This window comes from Paramormyrops kingsleyae, chromosome 17, assembly GCF_048594095.1.
Source record: "Paramormyrops kingsleyae isolate MSU_618 chromosome 17, PKINGS_0.4, whole genome shotgun sequence".
Classification (NCBI taxonomy): Eukaryota; Metazoa; Chordata; class Actinopteri; order Osteoglossiformes; family Mormyridae; genus Paramormyrops; species Paramormyrops kingsleyae.
Genome location: NC_132813.1, coordinates 2,496,821 through 2,523,773, shown reverse-complemented (window position 1 = coordinate 2,523,773; position 26,953 = coordinate 2,496,821). Strand labels below are relative to the sequence as shown.

Genomic DNA, 26,953 nt, shown 5'->3' with positions numbered 1-26,953 from the left:
CACACGCACACACACACACACTCACACACACACACTCACAGCCTGCCTGACGCTTCGCATGCAGCCCCAGCTCACTGTGCCCACAGGAGGCCGTGTCTGCTGGCGGGGGCCCCAGCACGCCCCTGCTGTCTGCATCACTTCCTGTGGACATCACTTCCTGTCTGTGTAGCTTTAAGTGGTCTGTCTCCAGGGAGATGGAATCCACTGGAATGTGTTCAGTCTCATTTGGAAGAGCAGATGCGTTTATCCCTGAGTCAGCGGCATGTCAGTAATGTCAGGAGAGGCCTGTGCAGGCATGACTGGCAGGAGATGCTGGACCTTCCTCACGCTGCTGCTCTCTCTCTTTCCCTGTCCTCCCCTGCCTTTCAGATCTGGAGTTTAAACATCGTATGCAACTACTCAAGTCTTACACGGAAGCTCCATGTTCAGTGTAGGAGCGCCGAGTCTGTTTGCAAGAACAAGCAAAGTGCAAAGGTCACTTTATGCATTTCCTGGTGTTTTTGTAAAAGCTGCTTTGTAATTGTTTGTTTGTTTTTTTGTTTTTTTTTGCATCGTTCGTTTTTCTTTTTTCTTCTGTTTTTCCTTCCATGAATACTTTCACAGAAACTCCAGAATAACCCTGACATTCCACACTAGATAGGAGTGCTCTTCTGTCTTGGTGTGGGCCCATTTTCCAGGCCAGAACCAGAACCATGACATCGACTCCATCCTCATCTCCACCCTCACCTCCATCTTATGCTGCCAAATTTTGTAACAGAGTTAGATATTAGGACAGGTTCTCTTGTTTTCTTTTTGTTATTATTTCCGAAGTCCCTCGTCAAAAAGGCTGGCGGATTTCACACTTTATTTTAAAGGATTTCCTTTCAATATTCCTTCCAGTACTGGTAACAAAGGTTGTCTTCCAGCTTGTAGCAGTTTTAGATAGACTTGTAATGAATATATCCACTGTTTAACAGTATAAATGTGGTATTCCCTTTGCTAGGAGAAGGATGCTCCAATAATCTTAGTTACACAATATGTAGAAGACATTTTAAGTCAAGTCAGTTACTTAATTAGCCTGTTCATCAGGATATAGTAAGCAATTATAAGATTTTGAGTATATAGTTGTGTGTGTGTGAGTGTGTTGGTGTGTTTGCACGTTCACACGACCGCGCACGCACGAGCAGTCGAGGTGCTGCACTGCACGTTGACTAGGACCCGGGTGCGGCAGAAAAATGTGAAAGTGATCTGTCTCGTGCCAATTGGGGGAGGGGTGGGCAGGGGGGGGGGGGGTGTCACCGGGCCTCATTCAGGAACAGGACGACAACTTAAAGGGACGTAGAGGTTAGCAGTAAGTGTTTGGGGGAGACGCCACAGGATATATCGGGAGGATATGTATGAAACGTACAAGATTTACAAGAATATAAAGGGGTGATACCAGGGGTTGGGGGGTGAAACTGTAAAATGAGCCTTATAGCTCTGGCCCAGTCCCGTCCGGTTTGATCCAGTCCCACGTGCTCTGCACTTCCTGAAGCAGTTAATCTCCATGCTGCAGCGACGGGCTGTGAGGTCAGAATCCACTCAGGAGCCTGTCCTGATGGGCCGTCCTGAAGGGCCGCTGTGCCCTGAGCACTTATCAGTTCTTAGTGGTAATTTAATCCGATCGTTTAACGCTTTGCCATTTATTGTGGGAATAAATTTCAGTCAGCACTGGTCCAAAAGCATAAGCAATCCGAATGGCTGCTAAGGGCCCAACAACATCCAGGGGGCCCAAAAACATGCTGGGGCCTGAGGTGTGTTAGGGCTACGGGCCCCGATTCAGATTTCGCTTAGGGGCCCAAAAAGGGTTGGGCCCCTGTTTGTTGTTCCAGGTTGAGGTGGGGGGCAGGGGGAAAGATGGTTGTGGAAGTTGAGATTTTAAGGGGGACGTAAGAGAGGTTTGAGTTGCAGGTGTTGTGTTTTTCTGTGTTTTTCTTTACCCCCCAACCAGCCCACGGTCCTGAAAACCATCACGTCCTGAGTAATGATCAGAAAGTTCTTGTTTTTTTGCCGGTTCTGTTTTTAATGACACCCCCCCCCCCCCCCCCAGTCCTGAAATCTGGAAGCTGAGATCTTTAATCCCCTCTGTTCTCCTGTCGATGCTAATGGGGAACACGGAAGCCCACGGATACATGTGAGCAGAGTCACACCCACACGCCGCAGAAAAACCCCCCCCGTCCACGAGCATTTCTCCAGGTCCTCTGTCAGCATTTTTTGTGAGGGGCGCAGTCCGTTTACACCATGGTGGTCAGTGAATGGCCACAGAACAGGGAGACCCCGCTAAAGGTTGCTTTCGGAGAGCTCTGTGTGAACATGATGGACGATAAACCGGTACTTAGGATGGACAAGCCTCCCCCTGTCTAATGTGTTTCATCTCTGGTACCTCATGGCCTCCATCAGTGTTTCAGTAATTAGCGCATGTTTATATGGAGACGATCCCACACACTGCCTCGTTTACGCAGCCTCGAGTCGTGTCCACAAGCGCAGGGGGGGGGCGCTGCATTACCACAGCCTTTAAGTCTGCTGCTGATGGTCGGCATATTAAATCCTGCAGTTCCCAGGGGGCCGTGTCTCACCTGCTCGTGCGTTCGCTGCATGCTGATTGGCTGCATTACAGCACGGCTGCCCGCCTTGCACCCCACATGTTCCTGCTCACGTGGTTTTGATAAAGTTATACAGTGACCGAAAAAAAAAAGCACGTCATCACAATGCTGTGGCGCTGGGAGGCGCCGCAGGGCCCGTAGACACCCAGCATGACAAAGCACCTGCCACTCACTTTGATATGGTACAGCCAGTAATTCACGTGTCCAGTAGAAGGGGGCGCTCTTCTGCAGTCCAGATGCTGAATTTATGGGAAAATGAAACGCGTCAGCTGAGCAGTGGCAGCCCCCCCCCCCTCCCCTCCGCGTCTCACTGATACTGGGTCCGACCGAACCAGCAGGGCACTGGTGTAGTTACAGCAGGACTCTGCCCCCCCGCCCACCCCCTCCCCCACAGGGCTGACATTTTTCTTTGTAATGGGCTCCGGCTGCTGTTTGTCTGACATCAGAATCAGGTGTGTGAGCCCCTGTCCGTGTGGGGGGGGGGGGCACTGATGCGATGTGATCCCACTCCCCAGGGCAAGTGAACAGACAGCATCAAGTGCTGCTCGAATTCTAAACACACTTTTATTGTATATCTTTGCAAAAGAAATTGATTGCAATGTAATGCAATGCATATGAATTGGTGCACAAGGCCCAGCTCATGGTGAAGTTGAATTCATGGTCGGACTGTTGGAGTTCAATAACTCCAGAGGTTCAGTCCCTGTGTGAGTAGAGCCCCTTGGGATTTTAAACTTAAAAAAAAAATAAAAGTTTTAAAAAAGCTTAATAAATGAATTTAAATGGCTAGGTTTAAAAGATAATTTCTGATATGTAATTTAAGTACTTTTTACCATAAGTGTTATTTAAGTTTTGTTGATGATTGATGTTTATTATTCTTACATAGAAGATCTTTATGTTCAGGCTGGGAGCAATTCAGAACACAAGTCCACAGGCTTTCGGGTCGGTCCTGTCCCGGACCGGCGCATAATGCTTTTGGGTTTCATCATGCAGGGGGCATTGTGTGCTTTGAACTTAATAGCTGAACTTGGCACTTGAAGAAATTTCCCAGGGTGAGACTTCAGAAGACTACTTGTTGCTAATTTTATATCCTACCAGTGAGAATAGATATCAAAGCGTGAGACTGTCGGCCGGATGAGTTCAGCAAGCTTTTCAGATGTTCAGAAAGATTCCGCTACGCGAATGGTTTACAAAAACAAATTCTGCAGTGTTTACAGTTCCAGTTCTGACTCTTTTCCAGTTAATTTAGCCTTTGATGGATTTACCATAATACTGCATTTATGTCATCTTCTGATATTTATTGTGTGATCTCTATATCAGTATATATGTGTCTTTAGTTGTCAGATGCAACATTGGCGCAAGGGAAAGTACAGTTTAGAAAGCTGCCTGCCCATTGGCTCAAGCTCCACCAATGAAATGCTTTGTTATGTCAGCTTTCATGCTCGGGATCAAGAAGAACAGAGCACTCTGTGGATGGCTGCCAAGAATGCAGACACTTCTGGCTGGTCTTCAGAGAGCTGAATAACTATAGCTACCTTGTGCATATTCCCCTTAAATTCCCTTCTGTTATAATAACGCCTTCCAGAAGGAAGTGATGTTTGGTGATTTTTTTTTCATATTGCTCCAGGATTTTGGCATTGCTTTATTCAAGCCCTCATCCACAGTGCTCTTGCCTTCTCAAAACCCTGGGTACCAAAATCACATTGTGAGCAGCGAGGCCCAGTTCAGACACCTGCAACATCCACCCTAAACTGCTTTTAAGCCGTTTGTTATGTGTTTTAGTTTGATGTCAGTGAATTAAATCCCTACAGTGGAATACTGTCATGGCGTGCTGTCACCTAGGTTCCCTGCATGGTGTGCAAAGTGGAGAGTGCTCTTGGAGGGAACGCCCCCCCTCTGCCCCTCAAATCATCTCAACCCCGCCAAGTAATATGAACCCTGTAGTAATGCGATGAGGTATATCCCAGTCACAGCGGACTCATCCATTGGTTGAATTTTCTTCAAAATTATTGGTTAAAAAGTTAGTTTTCCACTTGTTTGTGAGTTGCCTCTGAGCAGGGACAGGGACAGGGACAGGGACAGGGACAGGGGTGTATGTTTGCATCTGCTCACACAATCACACACAAACACTCAAACGTGTGTGCTGTGGGAAGAAATCAGTTTGTTCTCTTTTGCTTTTGAGCTGTCCGGGGTGGGGGGGGAGGTTCATTCACAGCGAGTAAAGGAATTAATAGGTTTACAGTTTTTTTTCCAGGTAATGCAGCTTGTAATTCTGTTATGTTGTGTTTGTGTTATGATTTGAACACTAATATAATGGCGTAATATTCCTTGTCTTCCAAACGTGTTTTTTGGCACACAGAACCAACACATGGAGGCTTAGTACCCAACTAGCATCCAGCGTTCACACAATATTCCTGTAACATTACGTCGGCGGCGCAATGCGGCGGCCATCGCGGCGACCATCGCGGTTACAGCAATATTGTTGTGATGTTTTTAAAGTGTTAGATGGGAGCCCTGAGATTCCATGACAGACCCACGTCAGGCTTGTGGACATGAAGTGAAAATGTTTTTTTTGTTTTGTTTTTTTAATTTCATTTTGTATTATTTTGGAGGATCAGTTAGTGATCCCAGTGACAGAATTAAGCCAAGTTTGTAATTGTATTATATTTACTGTAAGATGTAGATCATTCAGTAACTATTAAAATCTTTCCAAAAAAAAAGAATGCTTTGGCTGACCTTCTTCCATATTCTTATGCCTGGTGTCTCATGGCGAGCAGAACATTCAAGGATGTTGGTATCCCAGCATGCACTGGGTGCCACTCCCAGCATGCTCACCAGCTTCCTGTCTGTGGTGTAACGGGGAACCTGGGAGGCTGGTCAGTACGGGTGTGTATCTCTGTCTCTATGATCACTCATGCCTGGTAAGACTTCTACTTTCCCTTGTGCCAGAATTGAAACTTCCACAATCTTTCACCACTATTTTCACTGCATGCTGCCCTGCTAAAGTGATAGTGAGATATTTTTGTTGTTCTTCTTTATGTCAGTTATTGGAAATCAGCCTGCGATGGCATCAGCAATCTATCTGAAGCTCAGGGCATGTGAGTAAGGCGTGAACGAAGCTGTAAAAATTCAGGCCCGATTTAAGCAGCCCCCCCCCTCCCAGATCATGAAACCCACTGACGCCGCACTGGATCCTGTCACCTGGTCACGTAGTTTCACCATTTTTACAAACACCATAGTCAAATCCTGAAATGCTTCTCCCCTTAGACACTAAAGCTCAGCATCTCACACCACAGTATAGTTCCTATTAACAATAATAATAGAAATATGTGTATTAAATATGTGTCACTATCAGAGATGGGTAATTCAGGTCCAGAGAGTAAAAGTCCAGACCGGGATTTTGTCAACCAACCAGTTGAATCCTCTGTGACTGTGACTCTTTATGCTGGTTGGTTGAAACAAAATCTGGACTTTTACTCTCTGGACCTGAACTCTGGTCACTATGTTCCTGGACGCTGCTCTGTAGAGACGCCGGCGCTGCGTGGATGAGGGAAGTGCTCTTCTAAAGCACTGTGAGTTTCCATTAAACGTGCTCCTGGAGTCAGATGGGAAGTGTGCGGTCAGACCGCGGACGGATTCTGGGAAGTCCGGCATGGCTGCCTCCTCGCGGCGCTCCTACTTGCCTGCGGGAGACGGCGCAGATGGAACAGCATTCATGTAGTAAATGGCTTTTGTGTCACACAGCTGCTTGAAAAGAGACGGGGGGGGGGATTCCTGCGGATCACATGCAGGTGGCCCATGAACGGAGAAGTTCTTTGGAGGGAGGTTTCACTTCGCTTTCCTTGGATTTCTGCGCTGAGAAAGCAGAACCAGCTCGAGACAACATCTAAAAAAAACACCCATTAGATGTGTGCTAAGTGACCTGCTCAATGCAGCCTGATCCAATGTTCATTGCATTTATTCAGCAGACGCTTTTATCCAAAGCAATGTGCCCCTGGGAAGCCGGGGTCAGACAGCTCCTGTAGCGAATGGGGGTTAAGGGTCTTGATCACGGGCCCAACCATGATGCAGGTGCTTGAACCAGCAAGCTTCTGATAACAAGCACAGCCAATCTTAACCTACTGAGCCACACATCCATCCCTAACCCACACTGACACAAGTGCGTACATTCGGGTATGGCTGGTAGTGTTATCTCCCTACCAGTATTGCGGGAGAAATGCAGAGCTCTTCTGACCCAGGCCATGTTTTCAGTTCTCCCAGGTAGGTTAATAATGACTGATTCTGATTGGCCAGAGGCTTCATACTTGGTTCCCAGGTAAAGGAAGGCTGGGAAATCAGCAAGGCTTGGACTTTGAGGACCGTGATTTGAACAGCCCTGTGTACCATGTGTGTTTAGGGGGCAGAGGAATTCGTGGCAGATTCGGTTCCTGGCAATACTAACCCAAACTGATGTCCATACGCTGACATCGTTGCAAAGTCATCCAAATTATTAGTGGATCACCAGACCTCTCTTTTTAAGGTCTGGATGCAGATAAAGACAGTGTTCATGGCCTATTCTGGGAGGAAAAGCTGTCAGCTGGGTGAATAAACTGTAAATGTTTATTCCTTTTGCATCGCATGCAAAAAGGCCAGGCCCGGCACATGTTTACCGGCGCCGTGTTTTGTGGCCAGATGGGCCGCATAAACGATCGAATGCTCCTCGTTATTCCGGAGACACTGTCTGCGGTTCGTGAGCTATCAGGATAATGCCTTACTGCAGGAAGCCTGGACCGCCAATGTAATTCCACTGCACGGCGAGAGGGAAGTGCAGGGCTGATGTGGAGGCTGTAATGAGGTCATTCCCTGGGGGGGTGGTACGCTTGATGAGCCTGATATGAGAGGAGGGAGGGGCCCGTAACACCATTCTCCAGGATGGGGAGGTTGCTTTTCACCATCAGTGTTCCTACTGATGATATCAAGGTCCCATCCCTCAGGAAGAACGGTGATTGGAGAAAGACTTCATCCCATGTCCCATTGGTTCATTGATTGGTGTATATTATTTATTACTCATTATAATCTACATATTATATATATTTCAAGAAAAATCAGCAGAGAACAGGGGTTTCCCACATCACTGCATCTACGCTGATTATCTTAAGGCCACATAGGAGTCAGAGGCACACAGAGTCCTGCATGAACTTCGGAAGGTATCTACGGAAGGGATGTTTATGACATCATGTTTATGACATCACGTTTAGTCATTTCCATCATGTAGTGTCGTCATGATTTCCATCATGACTACACAGGATTCTGACCTTTGAGGAGACAGCAAGCTTGCTTGTGGAGAAGGACTTGGCCGTCCTGCTTTGGCTCTCTGCATGTGCAGAAGCCACAGACTGAGTGAAAACGGGAAGCGAGAGGAGAGGAGAGGAGAGGAGGGCAGCGGAGATGGACAGACGCGGTAATTGCACAAACATAGTTTCCGTTCTGCAAACGCTGCGGCGGGAAATTGCTACATTTTTGGAAGCGCCAGAGAGGCCCGTCCTCATAAGTTTCGAGTGATGCAACCAGAAAAATTGCAGACTAACACTGAGCCGCTACATCAACTCTTACTGGCGTTGGAATCTAACTGGTCAGCGTAAGGCTCTGAATGCGTGTGGGTCCTTTTGAGGGGCCCTTAAAAGTCACTTACCCTATTATGCAAAAGGCTCCAATTTTTATATTTTAGGAACTGTGTTAGAATATAAATCTAGGCTTCCCCTACACCCGACTAACCCCATTCAGCCTGGGCAGTAATTCGGTGCGGGAACAACTTTCTGCTGATACAGCGAAATCCCCAGCCATCAACTTACTCTCCGTTCAGAGAATTTAAGGCAAAACTTGTATCGGCATGTTTGGTCTATCTAGCTCTGGGACTATCTAGAAGTACTGAAACAATTCAGAGGCTGCACAGCATAACAGGATGTTCATCCTATTCAGGGTCACGGGGCATCCAGACCCTATTGGCACAAGGCAGGGAACATCCCAGGATGGGGTGCCAATCCATCGCAGGGCACAAGGCAGGGAACATCCCAGGATGGGGTGCCAATCCATCGCAGGGCACAAGGCAGGGAACAACCCAGGATGGGGTGCCAATCCATCGCAGGGCACAAGGCAGGGAACAACCCAGGATGGGGTGCCAATCCATCAGAGGGCACAAGGCAGGGAACAACCCAGGATGGGGTGCCAATCCATCAGAGGGCACAAGGCAGGGAACAACCCAGGATGGGGTGCCAATCCATCAGAGGGCACAAGGCAAGGAACAACCCAGGATGGGGTGCCAATCCATCAGAGGGCACAAGGCAAGGAACAACCCAGGATGGGGTGCCAATCCATCAGAGGGCACACTCACACACCTATGGGTAATTTCAGCCTGTTTTTGGACTGTGAGGGGAAACCAGAGAACCCAGAGGAAAAGCCATGACAACACAGGGAGAACATGCAAACTCCACACACACAGCGCTTTACCAGAGACTCAAACCCAGGTCCTAGAGGTGTAAGACAACAGTGCCAACCACTGCACCACCACTGTGCCAGATGGGGAATACATACCCCCCTTAATGTAGATTCATTCAGCCATCCCAATAAATAGTTAAATAGTCCTTTGTATTTAAACTGATGCCCCCCCCCCAAGTACCAAACTCTTGCCTACACCATTGACCACAGCTCAGGGACTGTCTGAAGTGGGTGTATCTAACTAATTAATTTCAAAGGCTGACAGTCCGAAGTCAGCATGTTTGATTCACCAGCTCAGGAACTAACTCAGTGACTCAGTGAGTAATAACCAGCATGGTCGATTAGTTAGTCCAGTGACCAGTGTAATGGTAGCATGTCTGGTAAACTCAACTCAGCGGCAGGATGCCAGCCTATCATTGGCTATAATGCAATATAACCAAGTCAAACGACTAATCAACAAGCCAGGAATGCTGTTTATCTCTTCTAACCAGGAATCCTGGTCACGCCACCATCTAGGAATTCACCAGTGTTAACAAGTACAGACAACCAAGAAGTAAACAAAACAGATTTATTTGATGCATAAAACAACATAGATCAATCACTGTTCAAAACAATGACACAGAGACCAACCTAAATAAAACCTAAGTGGCTATTTAGCTACACAACTAGCTTATACCCATACAAGACAACATGTAAAGTGATAGATATCCAGAGTTGGGTAATTCAGGTCCAGAGAGTAAAAATCTGGACCGGGATTTTGTTTCAACCAACCAGTTGAGTAATCTTGGTCTGGACTTTTATTGTCTGGACCTGAATTACCCAACATATCCCAGCATAAGACACACATGAGTAACTGGAGGAGGTCAGGCTAACCTGCCAATCACACAGGATCACTCCAGAGCTCAGATTACAGGGTGTCTTTTCAGTGAAGCTACATGTGGTGAGTATGCTAACATACCTGCCGTCTGCGGGTGAGTATGCTAAACATACCTGCCGTCTGCGGGTGAGTATGTTAAACATACCTGCCGTCTGCGGGTGAGTATGCTAAACATACCTGCCGTCTGCGGGTGAGTATGTTAAACATACCTGCCGTCTGCGGGTGAGTATGCTAAACATTCCTGCCGTCTGCGGGTGAGTATGTTAAACATACCTGCCGTCTGCGGGTGAGTATGCTAAACATACCTGCAGTCTGCGGGTGAGTATGCTAAACATACCTGCCGTCTGCGGGTGAGTATGTTAAACATGCCTGCCGTCTGAGGGTGAGTATGCTAAACATACCTGCCGTCTGCGGGTGAGTATGTTAAACATACCTGCCGTCTGCGGGTGAGTATGTTAAACATACCTGCAGTCTGCGGGTGAGTATGCTAAACATACCTGCCGTCTGCGGGTGAGTATGCTAAACATACCTGCCGTCTGCGGGTGAGTATGCTAAACATACCTGCCGTCTGAGGGTGAGTATGTTAAACATACCTGCCGTCTGCGGGTGAGTATGTTAAACATACCTGCCGTCTGCGGGTGAGTATGTTAAACATACCTGCCGTCTGCGGGTGAGTATGTTAAACATACCTGCCGTCTGAGGGTGAGTATGCTAAACATACCTGCCGTCTGAGGGTGAGTATGTTAAACATACCTGCCGTCTGCGGGTGAGTATGTTAAACATACCTGCCTTCTGCGGGTGAGTATGCTAAACATACCTGCCGTCTGCTGGTGAGTATGCTAAACATACCTGCAGTCTGAGGGTGAGTATGCTAAACATACCTGCCGTCTGCGGGTGAGTATGCTAAACATACCTGCAGTCTGAGGGTGAGTATGCTAAACATACCTGCCGTCTGCGGGTGAGTATGCTAAACATACCTGCCGTCTGAGGGTGAGTATGCTAAACATACCTGCCGTCTGCGGGTGAGTATGCTAAACATACCTGCCATCTGCGGGTGAGTAGGCTAAACATACCTGCCGTCTGCGGGTGAGTATGTTAAACATACCTGCCGTCTGAGAGTGAGTATGTTAAACATACCTGCCGTCTGCGGGTGAGTATGCTAAACATACCTGCCGTCTGCGGGTGAGTATGCTAAACATACCTGCCGTCTGAGAGTGAGTATGCTAAACATACCTGCCGTCTGCGGGTGAGTATGCTAAACATACCTGCCGTCTGCGGGTGAGTATGCTAAACATACCTGCCGTCTGCGGGTGAGTATGTTAAACATACCTGCCGTCTGAGGGTGAGTATGCTAAACATACCTGCCGTCTGCGGGTGAGTATGTTAAACATACTTGCCGTCTGCGGGTGAGTATGCTAAACATACCTGCCGTCTGCGGGTGAGTAGGCTAAACATACCTGCCGTCTGCGGGTGAGTATGCTAAACATACCTGCCGTCTGAGGGTGAGTATGCTAAACATACCTGCCGTCTGAGAGTGAGTTTGCTAAACATACCTGCCGTCTGCGGGTGAGTATGCTAACATACCTGCAGTCTGCGGGTGAGTATGCTAAACATACCTGCCGTCTGCGGATGAGTATGCTAAACATACCTGCCGTCTGCGGATGAGTATGTTAAACATACCTGCCGTCTGCGGGTGAGTATGCTAAACATACCTGCAGTCTGCGGGTGAGTATGCTAACATACCTGCCGTCTGAGAGTGAGTATGCTAAACATACCTGCCGTCTGCGGGTGAGTATGCTAAACATACCTGCCGTCTGCGGGTGAGTATGCTAAACATACCTGCCGTCTGCGGGTGAGTATGCTAACATACCTGCCGTCTGCGGGTGAGTATGCTAAACATACCTGCCGTCTGAGAGTGAGTATGCTAAACATACCTGCCGTCTGCGGGTGAGTATGCTAAACATACCTGCCGTCTGCGGGTGAGTATGCAAAACATACCTGCCGTCTGAGGGTGAGTATGCTAACATACCTGCCGTCTGCGGGTGAGTATGTTAAACATACCTGCCGTCTGAGGGTGAGTATGCTAACATACCTGCCGTCTGCGGGTGAGTATGCTAAAAAACTTGCCGTCTGAGAGTGAGTATGTTAAACATACCTGCCGTCTGCGGGTGAGTATGCCGTCTGCGGGTGAGTATGTTAAACATACCTGCCGTCTGAGGGTGAGTATGCTAACATACCTGCCGTCTGAGGGTGAGTATGCTAACATACCTGCCGTCTGCGGGTGAGTATGTTAAACATACCTGCAGTCTGCGGGTGAGTATGCTAAACATACCTGCCGTCTGCGGGTGAGTATGCTAACATACCTGCCGTCTGCGGGTGAGTATGCTAAACATACCTGCCGTCTGCGGGTGAGTATGCTAACATACCTGCCGTCTGAGAGTGAGTATGCTAAACATACCTGCCGTCTGCGGATGAGTATGCTAAACATACCTGCCGTCTGCGGGTGAGTATGCTAAACATACCTGCCGTCTGAGAGTGAGTATGCTAAACATACCTGCCGTCTGCGGGTGAGTATGCTAAACATACCTGCCGTCTGCGGGTGAGTATGCTAAACATACCTGCCGTCTGCGGGTGAGTATGCTAACATACCTGCCGTCTGCGGGTGAGTATGCTAACATACCTGCAGTCTGAGGGTGAGTATGCTAAACATACCTGCCGTCTGAGAGTGAGTATGCTAAACATACCTGCCGTCTGAGAGTGAGTATGCTAAACATACCTGCCGTCTGCGGGTGAGTATGCTAAACATACCTGCCGTCTGCGGGTGAGTATGCTAACATACCTGCCGTCTGCGGGTGAGTATGCTAAACATACCTGCCGTCTGCGGGTGAGTATGCTAAACATACCTGCCGTCTGAGGGTGAGTATGCTAACATACCTGCCGTCTGCGGGTGAGTATGTTAAACATACCTGCCGTCTGAGGGTGAGTATGCTAACATACCTGCCGTCTGCGGGTGAGTATGCTAAAAAACTTGCCGTCTGAGAGTGAGTATGTTAAACATACCTGCCGTCTGCGGGTGAGTATGCCGTCTGCGGGTGAGTATGTTAAACATACCTGCCGTCTGAGGGTGAGTATGCTAACATACCTGCCGTCTGAGGGTGAGTATGCTAACATACCTGCCGTCTGCGGGTGAGTATGTTAAACATACCTGCAGTCTGCGGGTGAGTATGCTAAACATACCTGCCGTCTGCGGGTGAGTATGCTAACATACCTGCCGTCTGCGGGTGAGTATGCTAAACATACCTGCCGTCTGCGGATGAGTATGCTAACATACCTGCCGTCTGAGAGTGAGTATGCTAAACATACCTGCCGTCTGCGGATGAGTATGCTAAACATACCTGCCGTCTGCGGGTGAGTATGCTAAACATACCTGCCGTCTGAGGGTGAGTATGTTAAACATACCTGCAGTCTGCGGGTGAGTATGCTAAACATACCTGCCGTCTGCGGGTGAGTATGCTAACATACCTGCCGTCTGCGGGTGAGTATGCTAAACATACCTGCCGTCTGCGGGTGAGTATGCTAACATACCTGCCGTCTGAGAGTGAGTATGCTAAACATACCTGCCGTCTGCGGGTGAGTATGCTAAACATACCTGCCGTCTGCGGGTGAGTATGCTAAACATACCTGCCGTCTGAGAGTGAGTATGTTAAACATACCTGCCGTCTGCGGGTGAGTATGCTAAACATACCTGCGGTCTGAGGGTGAGTATGCTAAACATACCTGCCGTCTGCGGGTGAGTATGCTAAACATACCTGCCGTCTGCGGGTGAGTATGCTAAACATACCTGCCGTCTGAGAGTGAGTATGTTAAACATACCTGCCGTCTGCGGGTGAGTATGCTAAACATACCTGCGGTCTGAGGGTGAGTATGCTAAACATACCTGCCGTCTGCGGGTGAGTATGCTAAACATACCTGCCGTCTGCGGGTTCTGGCTGCAGAATGTCCCCCCAACTGTCTCGTGGTCCCTTCCTTAAATACCAAGCATTGGTTTTCATAATAAATCAGTAATAAACCAGTCTCTCACCAGATGTTGTGGTTATTATTTTAGTTTGTAAGTATACAAATGGATTGCTTTGTAATCAGCTTCCCAGACTGTCAGCCAATTAGAATTTTACTGGTGGAGTCTTTTGTTCATCACAACATAATCAACCATGGTAGAACTGACCTGTCTATATCTTTATAACAGGTTTGATATACTGGTTTAAGACTAAGACCATTCAAATGCATTAGAGAATGTTTTCCCATTTTAACTTTCCCTGTAACTGGGGATGACTGTGTAACTGGGGATCATACTCACACGTCCTTCGGTACCTAGACTGGGGATCATACTCACACGTCCTTCGGTACCTAGACTGGGGGTCATGCTCACACGTCCTTCGGTACCTAGACTGGGGGTCATGCTCACACGTCCTACAATATATAGACTGGGGGTCATGCTCACACGTCCTTCGGTACTGGACTGGGGGTTATGCTCACACGTCCTATGGTATCTAGACTGGGGGTCATGCTCACACGTCCTACAATATATAGACTGGGGGTCATGCTCACACGTCCTTCGGTACCTAGACTGGGGGTCATGCTCACACGTCCTTCGGTACCTAGACTGGGGGTCATGCTCACACGTCCTACAATATATAGACTGGGGGTCATGCTCACACGTCCTTCGGTACCTAGACTGGGGGTCATGCTCACACGTCCTTCGGTACCTAGACTGGGGTTATGCTCACACGTCCTACAATATATAGACTGGGGGTCATGCTCACACGTCCTTCGGTACCTAGACTGGGGTTATGCTCACACGTCCTACAGTATATAGACTGGGGGTCATGCTCACACGTCCTACAATATATAGACTGGGGGTCATGCTCACACGTCCTTCGTTACCTAGACTGGGGTTATGCTCACACGTCCTACAATATATAGACTGGGGGTCATGCTCACACGTCCTTCGGTACTAGACTGGGGGTTATGCTCACACGTCCTATGGTATCTAGACTGGGGGTCATGCTCACACGTCCTACAATATATAGACTGGGGGTCATGCTCACACGTCCTATGGTATCTAGACTGGGGTTATGCTCACACGTCCTACAGTATATAGACTGGGGGTCATGCTCACACACCCTACAATATATAGACTGGGGGTCATGCTCACACGTCCTTCGGTACCTAGACTGGGGGTCATGCTCACACGTCCTTCGGTACCTAGACTGGGGTTATGCTCACACGTCCTACAATATATAGACTGGGGGTCATGCTCACACGTCCTTCGGTACCTAGACTGGGGTTATGCTCACACGTCCTATGGTATATAGACTGGGGGTTATGCTCACCCGTCCTACAATATATAGACTGGGGGTCATGCTCACACGTCCTATGGTACCTAGACTGGGGGTCATGCTCACACGTCCTACAATATATAGACTGGGGGTCATGCTCACACGTCCTATGGTATATAGACTGGGGGTCATGCTCACACGTCCTACAATATATAGACTGGGGGTCATGCTCACACGTCCTTCGGTACCTAGACTGGGGTTATGCTCACACGTCCTACAATATATAGACTGGGGGTCATGCTCACACGTCCTACAATATATAGACTGGGGGTCATGCTCACACGTCCTACAATATATAGACTGGGGGTCATGCTCACACGTCCTTCGGTACCTAGACTGGGGTTATGCTCACACGTCCTACAATATATAGACTGGGGGTCATGCTCACACGTCCTTCGGTACCTAGACTGGGGTTATGCTCACACGTCCTACAGTATATAGACTGGGGGTCATGCTCACACACCCTACAATATATAGACTGGGGGTCATGCTCACACGTCCTACAATATATAGACTGGGGGTCATGCTCACACGTCCTTCGGTACTGGACTGGGGGTCATGCTCACACGTCCTATGGTATCTAGACTGGGGTTATGCTCACCCGTCCTACAATATATAGACTGGGGGTCATGCTCACACGTCCTATGGTACCTAGACTGGGGTTATGCTCACACGTCCTACAGTATATAGACTGGGGGTCATGCTCACACACCCTACAGTACCTAGACTAGGGATCATGCTCACACACCCTACAGTACATGGACTGGGGGTCATGCTCACACGTCCTACAATATATAGACTGGGGGTCATGCTCACACGTCCTTCGGTACTGGACTGGGGGTCATGCTCACACGTCCTATGGTATCTAGACTGGGGTTATGCTCACCCGTCCTACAATATATAGACTGGGGGTCATGCTCACACGTCCTATGGTACCTAGACTGGGGTTATGCTCACACGTCCTACAGTACATGGACTGGGGGTCATGCTTACATGTCCTAAAGAAGCTAGACTAGAGGTCATGCTCACACGTCCTACAGTACATAGACTGGGGTCATACTCACACGTCCTACAGTACATAGACTGGGGGTCATGTTCACAGGTCCTACAGTATAGTCGGACACTAGATTTCTCACATCTACCAACACATGAGGAATTGTTCGAATGGAAAGTGAGATAATCTAGGCTTTGCAGTTAGATATTGAGCATAACCTGAAAGTGATGCTATCAGACAATCGTTCACATCACTTGTCTATCCTCACAGTCACACATCGGAATGTGTCTGACCTGGACCAACCAGCGTTCAGATCTGTGTTTGCAATAGTCTGTCTACCGCATCGGTAGGGTTGGGCTTACGGTGTTTGTCTTTCCACATCACAGGCACCCAAATAACCCTGCTGATACATGACTATATTCGCAGTTATCTGAAGCAGTAGCGCTGGAAGTAGAGGTGCTGAGGTGCTTCAGCAAAGAAAAACAGTGTTATGTTAATTATCTCACAATGGCTCAGAGGCAACATGATTATTTCTCCTAAAAGATTGCCGTTGTTACTGAGAGTTACCGATATTACAAAAGAACTTCAGTATCGTCTATTGGTCTTTCCAATTTACAGCGGCATGAGCTCAAAGTACCTTCCCGCGCCTACGATCCGAAGGTTCTGCATTAATCAGAAAAAAACGTGAATTAAATATAATGGGTTTTTTTTTTTAAGTTTTCTGCTTGAGCGATTCTCGTCTAAGAAGCTATTCGCAAAAAACAGTAAATCCAAGAAATAATATTCCGGTGCGTCTTTGCATGAGGAACCGTCAGCGTTGTTGGGCGGTAAGGATCACAGCTTGCTGGAGAGCACAGAACCCAGTCCTGCAGAGAGCTTGCTAGACCTCTGTGCCCTTACCATCTCCGGCCACCAAATACTCTTCCGACTCCATTTGTACATCGAAATACATTAATTACGCGTTGCATTATAGTTCCCATAGACTCGGTCTTTAATTGGGTTTATCTATAATCACTCGGCGCGTGATGCTTTACGTCGCAGGCACAAGGCAGAGGCTTTCAGCCGATGTGGGTTTGGGTCAAGCAGTGGGTCCTGCAGTCCACAGCGAGGCTGTTCCCCTCCTCCAGCCAGCCGTCTAACCCGGGATCGGGGCAGCTCCGTCCATGTGCACTTTCCCTTTTAAAGCACCCCGCCTGGCTCCAGTTTCACATGTGGTGCGGCACCTGCTTTAAAAGGGGACTGGGGACGAGAGAAGCAGCGCGTTGCCACGGCTCGCTATTTATAACCCTTATCGGAGGTAAGTCAAGGACTTCTTATTGCTTAAAGTTGCGCAGATTATCGATGTAATGTAGAGATCGCGACCGCTGTGTAGAAAACTTGGCAGCATCGTTTCAAAACGAGCTTTGCTATTGATCACAATGTATTAACAATGCAGCCGCACTGTGATCCCTTACTAGCACTGGGAAGGACGGTTTTGGGACGTGAATTTTACGGCGTGTATACGCCTTGGTTTATCCAGGTGATTCATATTCCAAACGTGTCTGACTTAACATCGCCTATAACAACGAAATGTCTGGATGATCGAGTTGCTTTTACGCCAAAAAGTTCATAATACATATACAGGAAATACTGAAAGTGTTACTCTAAGCTTTCCTATCACATTAAAGTATAAAATGTGATATTGCCTAATGTTTCTAACAAAATGTAACGTATATAAACATCATCCTTTGAAAAACTCTAGTAAAAACGATTTTGACTCAGTTTTAATTTATCCAAAAGTACGTTAAAGTTGCATTTATTCGTATAAATGAAATTAGCCGCGGCATTTGACCCTCCTTCATGGCTTTTTGCTGGGGCAGTGTCATATTTTGGCGAGACCGGTGTTTGGTTGCAGAGGGATCTTTCGCAGAAATCCAACATTATAAGAGGACCCATATAAACTACACCCATCCATCTTGCCAAGAAATCGGAAGGCTGTTCACTGCTAAGGTGGCTATCACTTTGTGTATTTTGTATCTGTCTGCGTGAAATATCGAAAATAAATTAATTGTACCAACAGAGATGGAGATTAGCTGTATTAGATCTGAATGCCTGCGATGTCTGCCTCTTGGAATCTTGAAGTTCACAGAGTGCAGCTGGGATTGGATAGGACATAGATTTTTGAGGTTGGTCGGTACATAGTACACAGTGTATTTTAATAGATTTTTTGTTCAACAATTAAAAACAAGCTGTTTATTTGAAAAATCATTTGAGAAAGAATTCAAGAATATGACGTTTAAAATGTTCAATGGGCACGATTTTGCTTAATTGCTGTTCTTATTAGTCTACTAGGCGATGTTTAAATGTATCCGATATTATGATATTTAAGGATAAAGTTAACCCAGGTAGCTGGGTTATCATAATGTAACCCATGCCTGATCGAGATAAAACACGCTGGATGAAAACTGTGCCAACCAGCCCCGGTTACCTGGATTGAGACCGTGACCGAAACATTGTTGGTTAGAAAAAGAAAACGGACGGTAAATAAATAAATACAACACGTCCAGTTCAGTTTAGAACTACATTATTTTTGGCAGAATTAGTTATTGTGCGTTAGATGAGATATGTCATATAATTACCGAATGGTTGATTTTCCATGCGTTTACACCAGTCGTGCCGTATCTCTAAAGTGGGGGAGACATTTGAAGAGACCATTAAACTGCGCTAATGCGTTTCCCTGGCAAAGATGCGGTCACATCCAGTCTCCCTCCCCAGACGCGGATGGTAAATTAGCTGGGCCCGTTAGGTGATTAATAATGTCCATTTGGTCTCATACTATTTTTTTATATATGTGGATGAAAGTTTTGTGTGAATGCTGGAGGTGAGTAGAATTATATTAATGTTTCAGGTGATCAGGTGTTTCAGGCCCATTTTGCTCAGTTTGTTCAGGGCCGATATACGTTCAGGTGATGCGCACCGGGCCGCCAGCTCTCACGCATCTGGCGTGACGATCACGCGAGAAATCCTGTGGCAAATCTAAGGCAAAATTACATGTAAATGAGTGTGCAGACATCTCGAATTGGAAATCTCATGCCAGCCAGCTGACAACGCTGCTCACAAACGTCAGAACGAGTCAGTATGGCAAATGTAATTAAATTAACATTAACATTGAAGTATAATATAGAATCACCTCTAAACACGTATAAAAATAAGTACTGTTTTCTGATATTTAATAAAGTTAACAATTTAATAAATTGTAAATGCTTTTAATACCATTCATTAAACATAAGACATACCACTCCCCCCCACCTGAAAACAGACAAGGGTGAACGCTGCTCCTCCCAGGAGCAGAAACCTTTAAAGGTTCGAATCCTAGAAGCCTCATTTCACCCATCAGAAGTGTTATCAGAATACTTGTGTTGTCTCCTTTATCGCACAGAAAATAATATTACTTATTTCTTTAGACTGAATTCACAGTTTTCCTCATTTTGTGTTTTTCTGTACTTATCTCTACACTGTCCATCAGGATTCCATTACGCCATTTAATCTATTCTGAAGATGCTTTTATTGAAAGGGATGCACATTTTTAGAGGGCATGCTAGCCAGTCCCTTTGGGGTTAAAGGCCTCGCTCAGGGACCCAACAGTGACGTCACTCTGCCGACCCTGGGATTTGAACCGGCAACCTTCCGATCACATTCACAGTGTAAACATGTCCCTACATACCACTGTGAAATATGGCTGAAATGTGTGACATGGAGATAGCGAGTGAACCGCAGGCCACGACTTTGTGGCGTCATGTTAATCCTCCAGCAGGGGGCCCTGGAGTGATAAGTGGCCCTGGTCCCTGGATGTAGACGCCCTGGCAAAAATGACCACATCCACGGCCCCCTTTTACTATCAGAGCTGCGTACTGATAGGCACTGTGCTGGAAATCCTTCCCATAATCCATTAGTCACATAGTCGCTCACACGGGACCAATGAAAGGAAGAGCTGCTCTCTCAGATCGATACTTTGTAGACATTCTTTAATGGCTAAGACACCTCACCGTTACTTAAAGTAAGGTAACTAATTATAAAACTAAACGTCCCAACATCAGATATCAAAATCGTGAGCAAGCAATTCAAACGGACGTCAGACTGCCATATGAAGTACGTTTAGAGTAGGACACAGTGTCACCTTGCTGCTTGAGGCCCTGACATCCTGGTTCATTGTCAGTGGGGACAGGGACCGGTGCCGACCCGTTTGCCGTGATTTCGGCCATTCTTTGGGGTCAGGAAGAGGAACGTGAAATCCGACGGCCCGTTTAAATGCCGACTTTTGTTCCTGGCGGGTGTTTGGGTTGTTGGAGCAGCATCCGTCGCCGGGCGTGGGGCGATGGCGTGGTCTTCTCAGCGTGTGAGCAGTGCCGCTTCCCAGCACCGGAAGGCTGGGAGTAAGATACTACTGTTACCACTCCTGTGAAGTATTACCAAATGTACACGTCAGTACAAGAGCACTCACAGGTCACGGTATCGCTGCTTGAGGAACAGCCCCTGTTCCTCTCTGGCCCTTTAGTCTGGCCCTAAGTTGGCTGTTTGCCCGTGTGACGGGGAGGAAGTGATGTGTACTTCAGGGACGCCCACGGATATTTGTGTGTGGGCAGTAATACGTAGCTTGTGCATGTCTTTATGCATCATCGTCTGTCTGATCATCTGATGCCTCGATTCCAATTTATACAGCTGGACATCTTACTGGAGCAGTATGGCCTTAGTTTGTAGCTCAAAGGTTCAACAGCATAGCCCCTTCTCAGCTGACTCTGACCGTCCAGACCCTGAGCACCAGGCTGCCATTCATCAGAGGCGTGTAACTGCTGCATTAACCGCATTGCATGGCTCTGCTGCGACTTGTCCAGCCCGCCCCAGCCCCCACCCCCGTCCGCTGAGACTTGCCTGGGCAAAGCAGGCTGGCTGGTTTCTCTCAACCTGGGCTTGTTAAAAAGAAAAAAAAACACTTAAGTGAGGTTTTTAACCACAATGTAAAGTGATCAAGCACCACGGTCACTCCTACGCAGCAGCGTGAACACAGAGAGGGAAACGGGTGTCACTTAATGCCACACTGCCCCCTCTATGAGCAGAGGTGGCAGCACGACAGGTGAGCAGAATGACGATGGGATGGTGGTGGTCTGACAGCCGTGAGGGGAGGGAAGCAGGCAGAGAGAGCAGAGCAGAGGCGAGGCGAGGCAGACGGGCTGGCCGATAGATGAGGCGGTGAGCCAGCCCCGGTGATTAAGCTGTACACGCTGCCGCCCTCGTTTCACTCAACACCTGCATTGACGGTGGAACAGGCCTGTGTCTCCATTAGGACCTGACATCACGCTCCAAGCTGTTGGATGCTGGTTGGGGGCTGGATTGCATCTTATTTAAACCTGGGTAGGAGCTATGGGGGCTGCATGGAAGCTGCATCTTAAGCAGAGTCATGTAATATGCTCATGGGTGCCACCGTGTGGCACATCGAGGGATAACAGATATATAATGATAAAGTTAAATGAACCTGGGGGCTGTAACGTGAGCCCTTGCGCCATGGCTCCTCTCCCCATGCCCTTCGGAGGGAGGCTGGCTCCATGCCAGCATTATTTCCAGGTCCAGACTCTTGCAAACTCCACAGGAAGTAATAGGGCTTCTACACTTCCTGCCATTCTTAGCAGCTTCCTGTCCTGAAGCCGGCCTCTGGGTAAATACATGAATGAATACCGAGTAAATACATCGATCGATCTGACGGTTGCTGGTGTTTGCAACCGTTGCAGCCTCTGAAAGTGTAACATGCTTGTCAACTGGCCTGAATCTCACTAAATAAACTTCCAAAAGGTTCCATACACTTTTAAACCATAAGCCTGGTTCCTCTTCTGTTAGAAGTTAAATGAGAATCATTTTATTCGCCAAGTATGTTTCCATATTTTGCCTTGGTGGTGCTTTTACAAGACATTACAAAAAAAGGACGATACAAAGAACATTCAACGTTTAGTAAGGCATATACAGAAAAGTAACACTAGATTAGTGTCAGGGTCAGCCCCTGTTGTCTCACTCTGTGTACCTTCCCCGTTTGGCCAGCAGGTGTTGCTGGTCATCCCGTCCTTCATGTCCGACTTTGTGTTTTTCCCCCCTGTTCTCTGTTGGCCTCATGGCTCAACAAGTTGAGCAGCCAGTTGTCTGTGTACCTTCTGTCCTGTGTTTGAATCCCACCTCCTCTGTTTTTGTATTTTGTTCCCTAGTGTTTCATTTGAGTTTCTCTAGTTCTTGTGTCTGATTTTGTAGTTGGTTTTGGTTTTGTTCCTTGTGCCCCTGCTTGTCTTTACCTGTTAGTAATTCCCTAGTGTTGGTTTATGTTTCCCTGTTTCCTTGGTTAGTTCTTAGTTTCCTTGTTTTCCTCCTGAGTTTATTAGTTTCACCTGTACCCTGTTTCCCTGGTCTCTGTTAATTAGTCTCCCCTGTCCTGTGTTAGTCTTATTACCCAGTTTTGGTTTCTGAATCCCTATATCTGTTCTGTTCCCTAGTGGTTCTTAGAGCTCTCTGATTGTTGTTTGACGATTGTTGCTGCTGCTAGATCCTGAAGGTTTTGTTGTAGTTTAGTTTAGTTTAGTTTAGGATACTTTGTTGCCTATTTTCCTGATTCCCCTTTGTACATTTAGTCTTTATTTTCCCCCTTTAGTTTTTGACCTCTTGTGGTTTTTTTGTTTTTATGTTCATAGTGTTTTCTGTTTTACTTAATAAACCCCGTTTTTGTGTTCATAGTGTTTTCTGTTTTACTTAATAAACCCCGTCTTTGTGTTCTTGGAGCTGCCAGTGGGTCGTCCACCTTTTGTGTTCCTGCACCGTGCCACGTCCCCGCGCCCGAGCCGCCCGGATCCCTGACAATTAGTATTTGGATAGTATAATTATATAATAATAGTAATAATGATATAATTAAATATGTAATTATATATGTATGTACATAGTAATAGTTTAAGTATAAATATATAATAAACTATATAAAATAATAATTTAAAGGGCTCCTGTATAGTACAATTATTAAGTAGCAGTCAAGTAATCTCTGTATGTGCAAGAAATGTTAGGCTTTAAATTTGTCGTTGTGTTGGGCGGTGCTGATGTCTGACCGATGCTCTCCGCACGTTCCAGAGCTCCCTGGCGTGTCACCACAGCGACACAGATGGCCTCCCCGGGACACAACGGCACGCTGGGAGGGCTGCCGTCCTGCACGTACAGCGAGGACTTCAAGAGACTTCTGCTGCCGGTGGTCTACAGCGTGGTGTTCGTGGTGGGTCTGCCGCTGAACGGCGCCGTCATCCTGCGGGTCTGCCGCTCCAGCCGCGCCCTCACACGCAGCACCGTCTACATGCTGAACCTGGCGGCCGCCGACTTCCTGTACGTCTGCTCGCTGCCGCTGCTCATCTACAACTACGCCAGCCACGACTACTGGCCCTTCGGCGAGCTGCTCTGCAAGTTGGTGCGCTTCCAGTTTTACAGTAACCTGCATGGCAGCATTATGTTCCTCACCTGCATCAGCTTCCAGCGCTACCTGGGCATTTGCCACCCGCTAGCTACCTGGCACCGGACCGGGGGCCGGCGGTGTGCCTGGGCCGCGTGTGCCGTCGTCTGGGCCGTGGTGCTGGCCCTGTGCGCTCCCACCCTCGCCTTCGCCACCACGGGGGAGCAGAGGAACCGGACGGTGTGCTATGATCTGAGCGAGCCGCGCCGCTCTGCCGAGTACTTCCCCTACGGCATGGCGCTGACCTGCCTGGGCTTCGGCCTGCCCTTCCTGGCCATCGTGGTCTGCTACTGCCTGATGGCACGTGTGCTGTGCCAGGGAAGACCAGCAGCCACCGTGGCCTCGCAGGAGCGCAAGGAGAAGGCCGTGCGCATGATCGCCGTGGTGGTGCTGGTCTTCGCCGTCAGCTTCCTGCCCTTCCACCTGACCAAGACGGCGTACCTGCTGGTCCGTGCCCTCAAGGGGACGCCGTGCCACGTGCGGAACTTCTACTCGGTGGTGTACAAGAGCACGCGGCCCTTCGCCAGCATGAACAGCGTCCTGGACCCGATCCTCTTCTACTTCACGCAGCCTCGCTTCCGGAAGAGCACACGGACGCTGCTGCAGAGGATCACCACCATGAGGGACGTGACACCCCAAGTGTGAGGCCTGGGGGGGGCAGGGGCGTGGCCCTGCAAGATGTAGCTGGTACTTAAAATAGCCACCTTGCGCTCATGTGGGCAAAGGGAGACCAAAGTTAAGTCAGTATCCATCCATTCATCCATTTTCTGCAACTGCTTGTCCTGTTCAGGGTGGTGGTGGTGGGGGGTCTGAAGCCTATCCCAGAGGCTACAGGCACAAGGCAGGGAACAACCCAGGATGGGGTACCAACCCATCGCAGGGCACACTCACAGTCACAGTCACACCCACACCCACACTCACACTCACACATGCACACCTATGGGCAATTTAGCAACTACAACTAACCTCTGCATGTTTTTGGACTGTGGGGGGAAGCAGAGGACCCAGAGGAAACCCCATGATGACGAGGAGGGCATCCAAACTGCACACACAGTTACCCGCGCGGAGAACTGAACACAAGTGTGAGGCAACAGTGCTGAGCACTGCGCCACCTTGCCGGCAGTATGTAAATTATAAAACATTCCTTTTCCTTCATGGCTGTACAGGTGTACATCCCAGTGAATGCTGTAAGAAGCGCCGCCCAGCTACGGCGCCCTCTTCTGGGTGGGATGCCAACTTAGTCAAGGCAAATTCATTTAAATGGCACATTTTCCAGCACCGAGTTCATTCGAAAGGCTGTACATAAAAAGATAAAGTGAGAGGAATCATTAAATGGAAAATGAAAACCTACAGGTAAAAGACAATTGAAATAAGAGTAAAAGAAAATGCATCAATATTGGTTAGCAGCGCTAATCAAAGGCACTGTCGAGTAAAAATGATTTAAGCCTGGTTTTAAAGGTGGCAGCATTTGGGGGGATTACTAATCTCCTCAGGGATCCACTTTGCAAGGCAGTTTCACTTATTTTCAGGCAGGGGGCGCTGGTGGTGATCCTCGCTTAAAATGGCACCTCTTTGATCGGCACTGAGTGCTATTCACATAGCATTTAAATGGCTGCATTGTTTAGCCTGACTGTTTATGAGGTGAAATCCCTAGTAAATGGCCAATAAGGTTACTGGAGTTGATTTGTGACCAGAAGGTGGGTGGATGAAAGGGGGGGGGGGGGTAACGGGTTAGGATTAGGAGGCTGGACGTTACACTGGGGGGGCACTGCAGGGGAAGAGCTGTCGTCTCAGAGGCCAGCTGTGGGAACTACATGTGTGAGAAAGGGCGGATATAAATGAGAGGTCATGCATGTTGATGTTTACATACAGCCACGTGTGTCACTGGGGGATTTTGTACGTTATGTATATAATGCAGCCATGTCGTCTATGAAGTTATATTCCAAAACTGATTATCCACAGTGAGTGTGGAGCGTATCCTAGAAAGCAGAGGGACTGGCTACCTGGATGGGTATAGATACTGATCTACCAAAACATGCATCTTTGGCGTGAGATTAAGCAGGAACATCCAGATAAATCCTATGCATCTTCCACGGACAGGGATGGGGCTGGGGAATCAAACCTCCGGTCCTGGAGGCGTGAGTTAACTCACAGACCAACCGAGCAGTGAAATCATCATCATCATCATCATCATCATCATCATCATCATCATCATCATCGTGCAGCGTTCGGACTGAGAGTGTAGGTCTTGGTGCTCACCAGAAGATGGCGCGAGCGGCCTGATAATGCTCCTGAAATGCCCGTATTGACGACGAGGACTGCGACAGTGGTCAATATCCGCGTGGGTCCTGCGGGAGAAGGGCTTCACGCACGGTGGTAGCGCCTGCAGCTGTCTATTAAGAGCTGCGTATGTAGCCATAACTGTGACTGACGTTTCTATGGACGTCCGGTGCTGCGCCGAAAATATTGCGTCAGTGGAGATGCAGACAGTGTTTATCACCGTAATCGAGTGATCCTGCCTGATGACTCTCGTGAACATAATCCAAGATAGTCCAGTAATATAAACGTATTTGACGTTAATTCAGTCCAGTTTAAATATGTTACACTGTGTACTGTTTTGCATTCTGCGTGTAGCATTCAACGTAGTTTAACATAAAACTAAACAGATGCAGTTCAAAGTGGCAACTTTGGCTTATTTGGCAGTTTTTGTTAAATGTCTGTGAGTTTCGTTGATTGTTTGTAGATGTATTTAAAAGTAATGATACTTTAAAATTAAATTAACTGTTGCCAGCACTGATTTTTCGTGTTTTCGTTGAATGAATTCGTCTTAATGTCTATCAGGCTCACAAATGTTTGTTTTATTGTGAATCGTGTTTCCAATTGTCTCGCTGCTGAGTTTTGTTAGTCTGGATGTACCCATGCAATCTGTGTGCCATTTGTGTGACAATAAAGGTATTTCAACCATGAAGCTTCTCTTTTTCGCTCTTCGGTGTATTTCATCCTGACACACCCCGGGTAATACCCCTGACCCACCAGGGCTCATAGAGGGCAGTAACGACACAAGGGGCCGAGGCCAGTGGGCGCGCTGCACCG

At 47.9% G+C, this 26,953-nt stretch overlaps 2 protein-coding genes across 8 annotated transcripts in view; both read left to right on the top strand.

Moving 5' to 3' along the window:
* fam168a (family with sequence similarity 168 member A) overlaps nt 1-2,748 on the top strand; it is a 29,802-nt gene extending 27,054 nt beyond the window's left edge. For all 6 annotated transcript variants that reach the window (XM_023792443.2, XM_023792441.2, XM_023792445.2 and 3 more), the window contains one exon: nt 370-2,748. In XM_023792443.2, the coding sequence (XP_023648211.1) occupies nt 370 (1 nt within the window). In that variant the 3' untranslated portion in view covers nt 371-2,748. The remainder of the gene's footprint in view (nt 1-369) is intronic.
* A 13,981-nt stretch (nt 2,749-16,729) lies between these two features.
* On the top strand, nt 16,730-26,828 carry LOC111833808 (P2Y purinoceptor 6). 2 transcript variants are annotated; one of them, XM_023792419.2, is made up of 3 exons: nt 16,730-17,186; nt 17,401-17,656; nt 23,491-26,828. In XM_023792419.2, the coding sequence occupies exon 3, from the start codon at nt 23,522-23,524 to the stop codon at nt 24,503-24,505; it is 984 nt and encodes a 327-aa protein (XP_023648187.2). In that variant the 5' UTR covers nt 16,730-17,186; nt 17,401-17,656; nt 23,491-23,521; the 3' UTR covers nt 24,506-26,828. The 2 variants fall into 2 exon arrangements, with proteins under 2 accessions (XP_023648187.2, XP_023648186.2); XM_023792418.2 differs by having other exon boundaries at nt 16,730-17,656.
* Nucleotides 26,829-26,953: the final 125 nt, after the last annotated feature.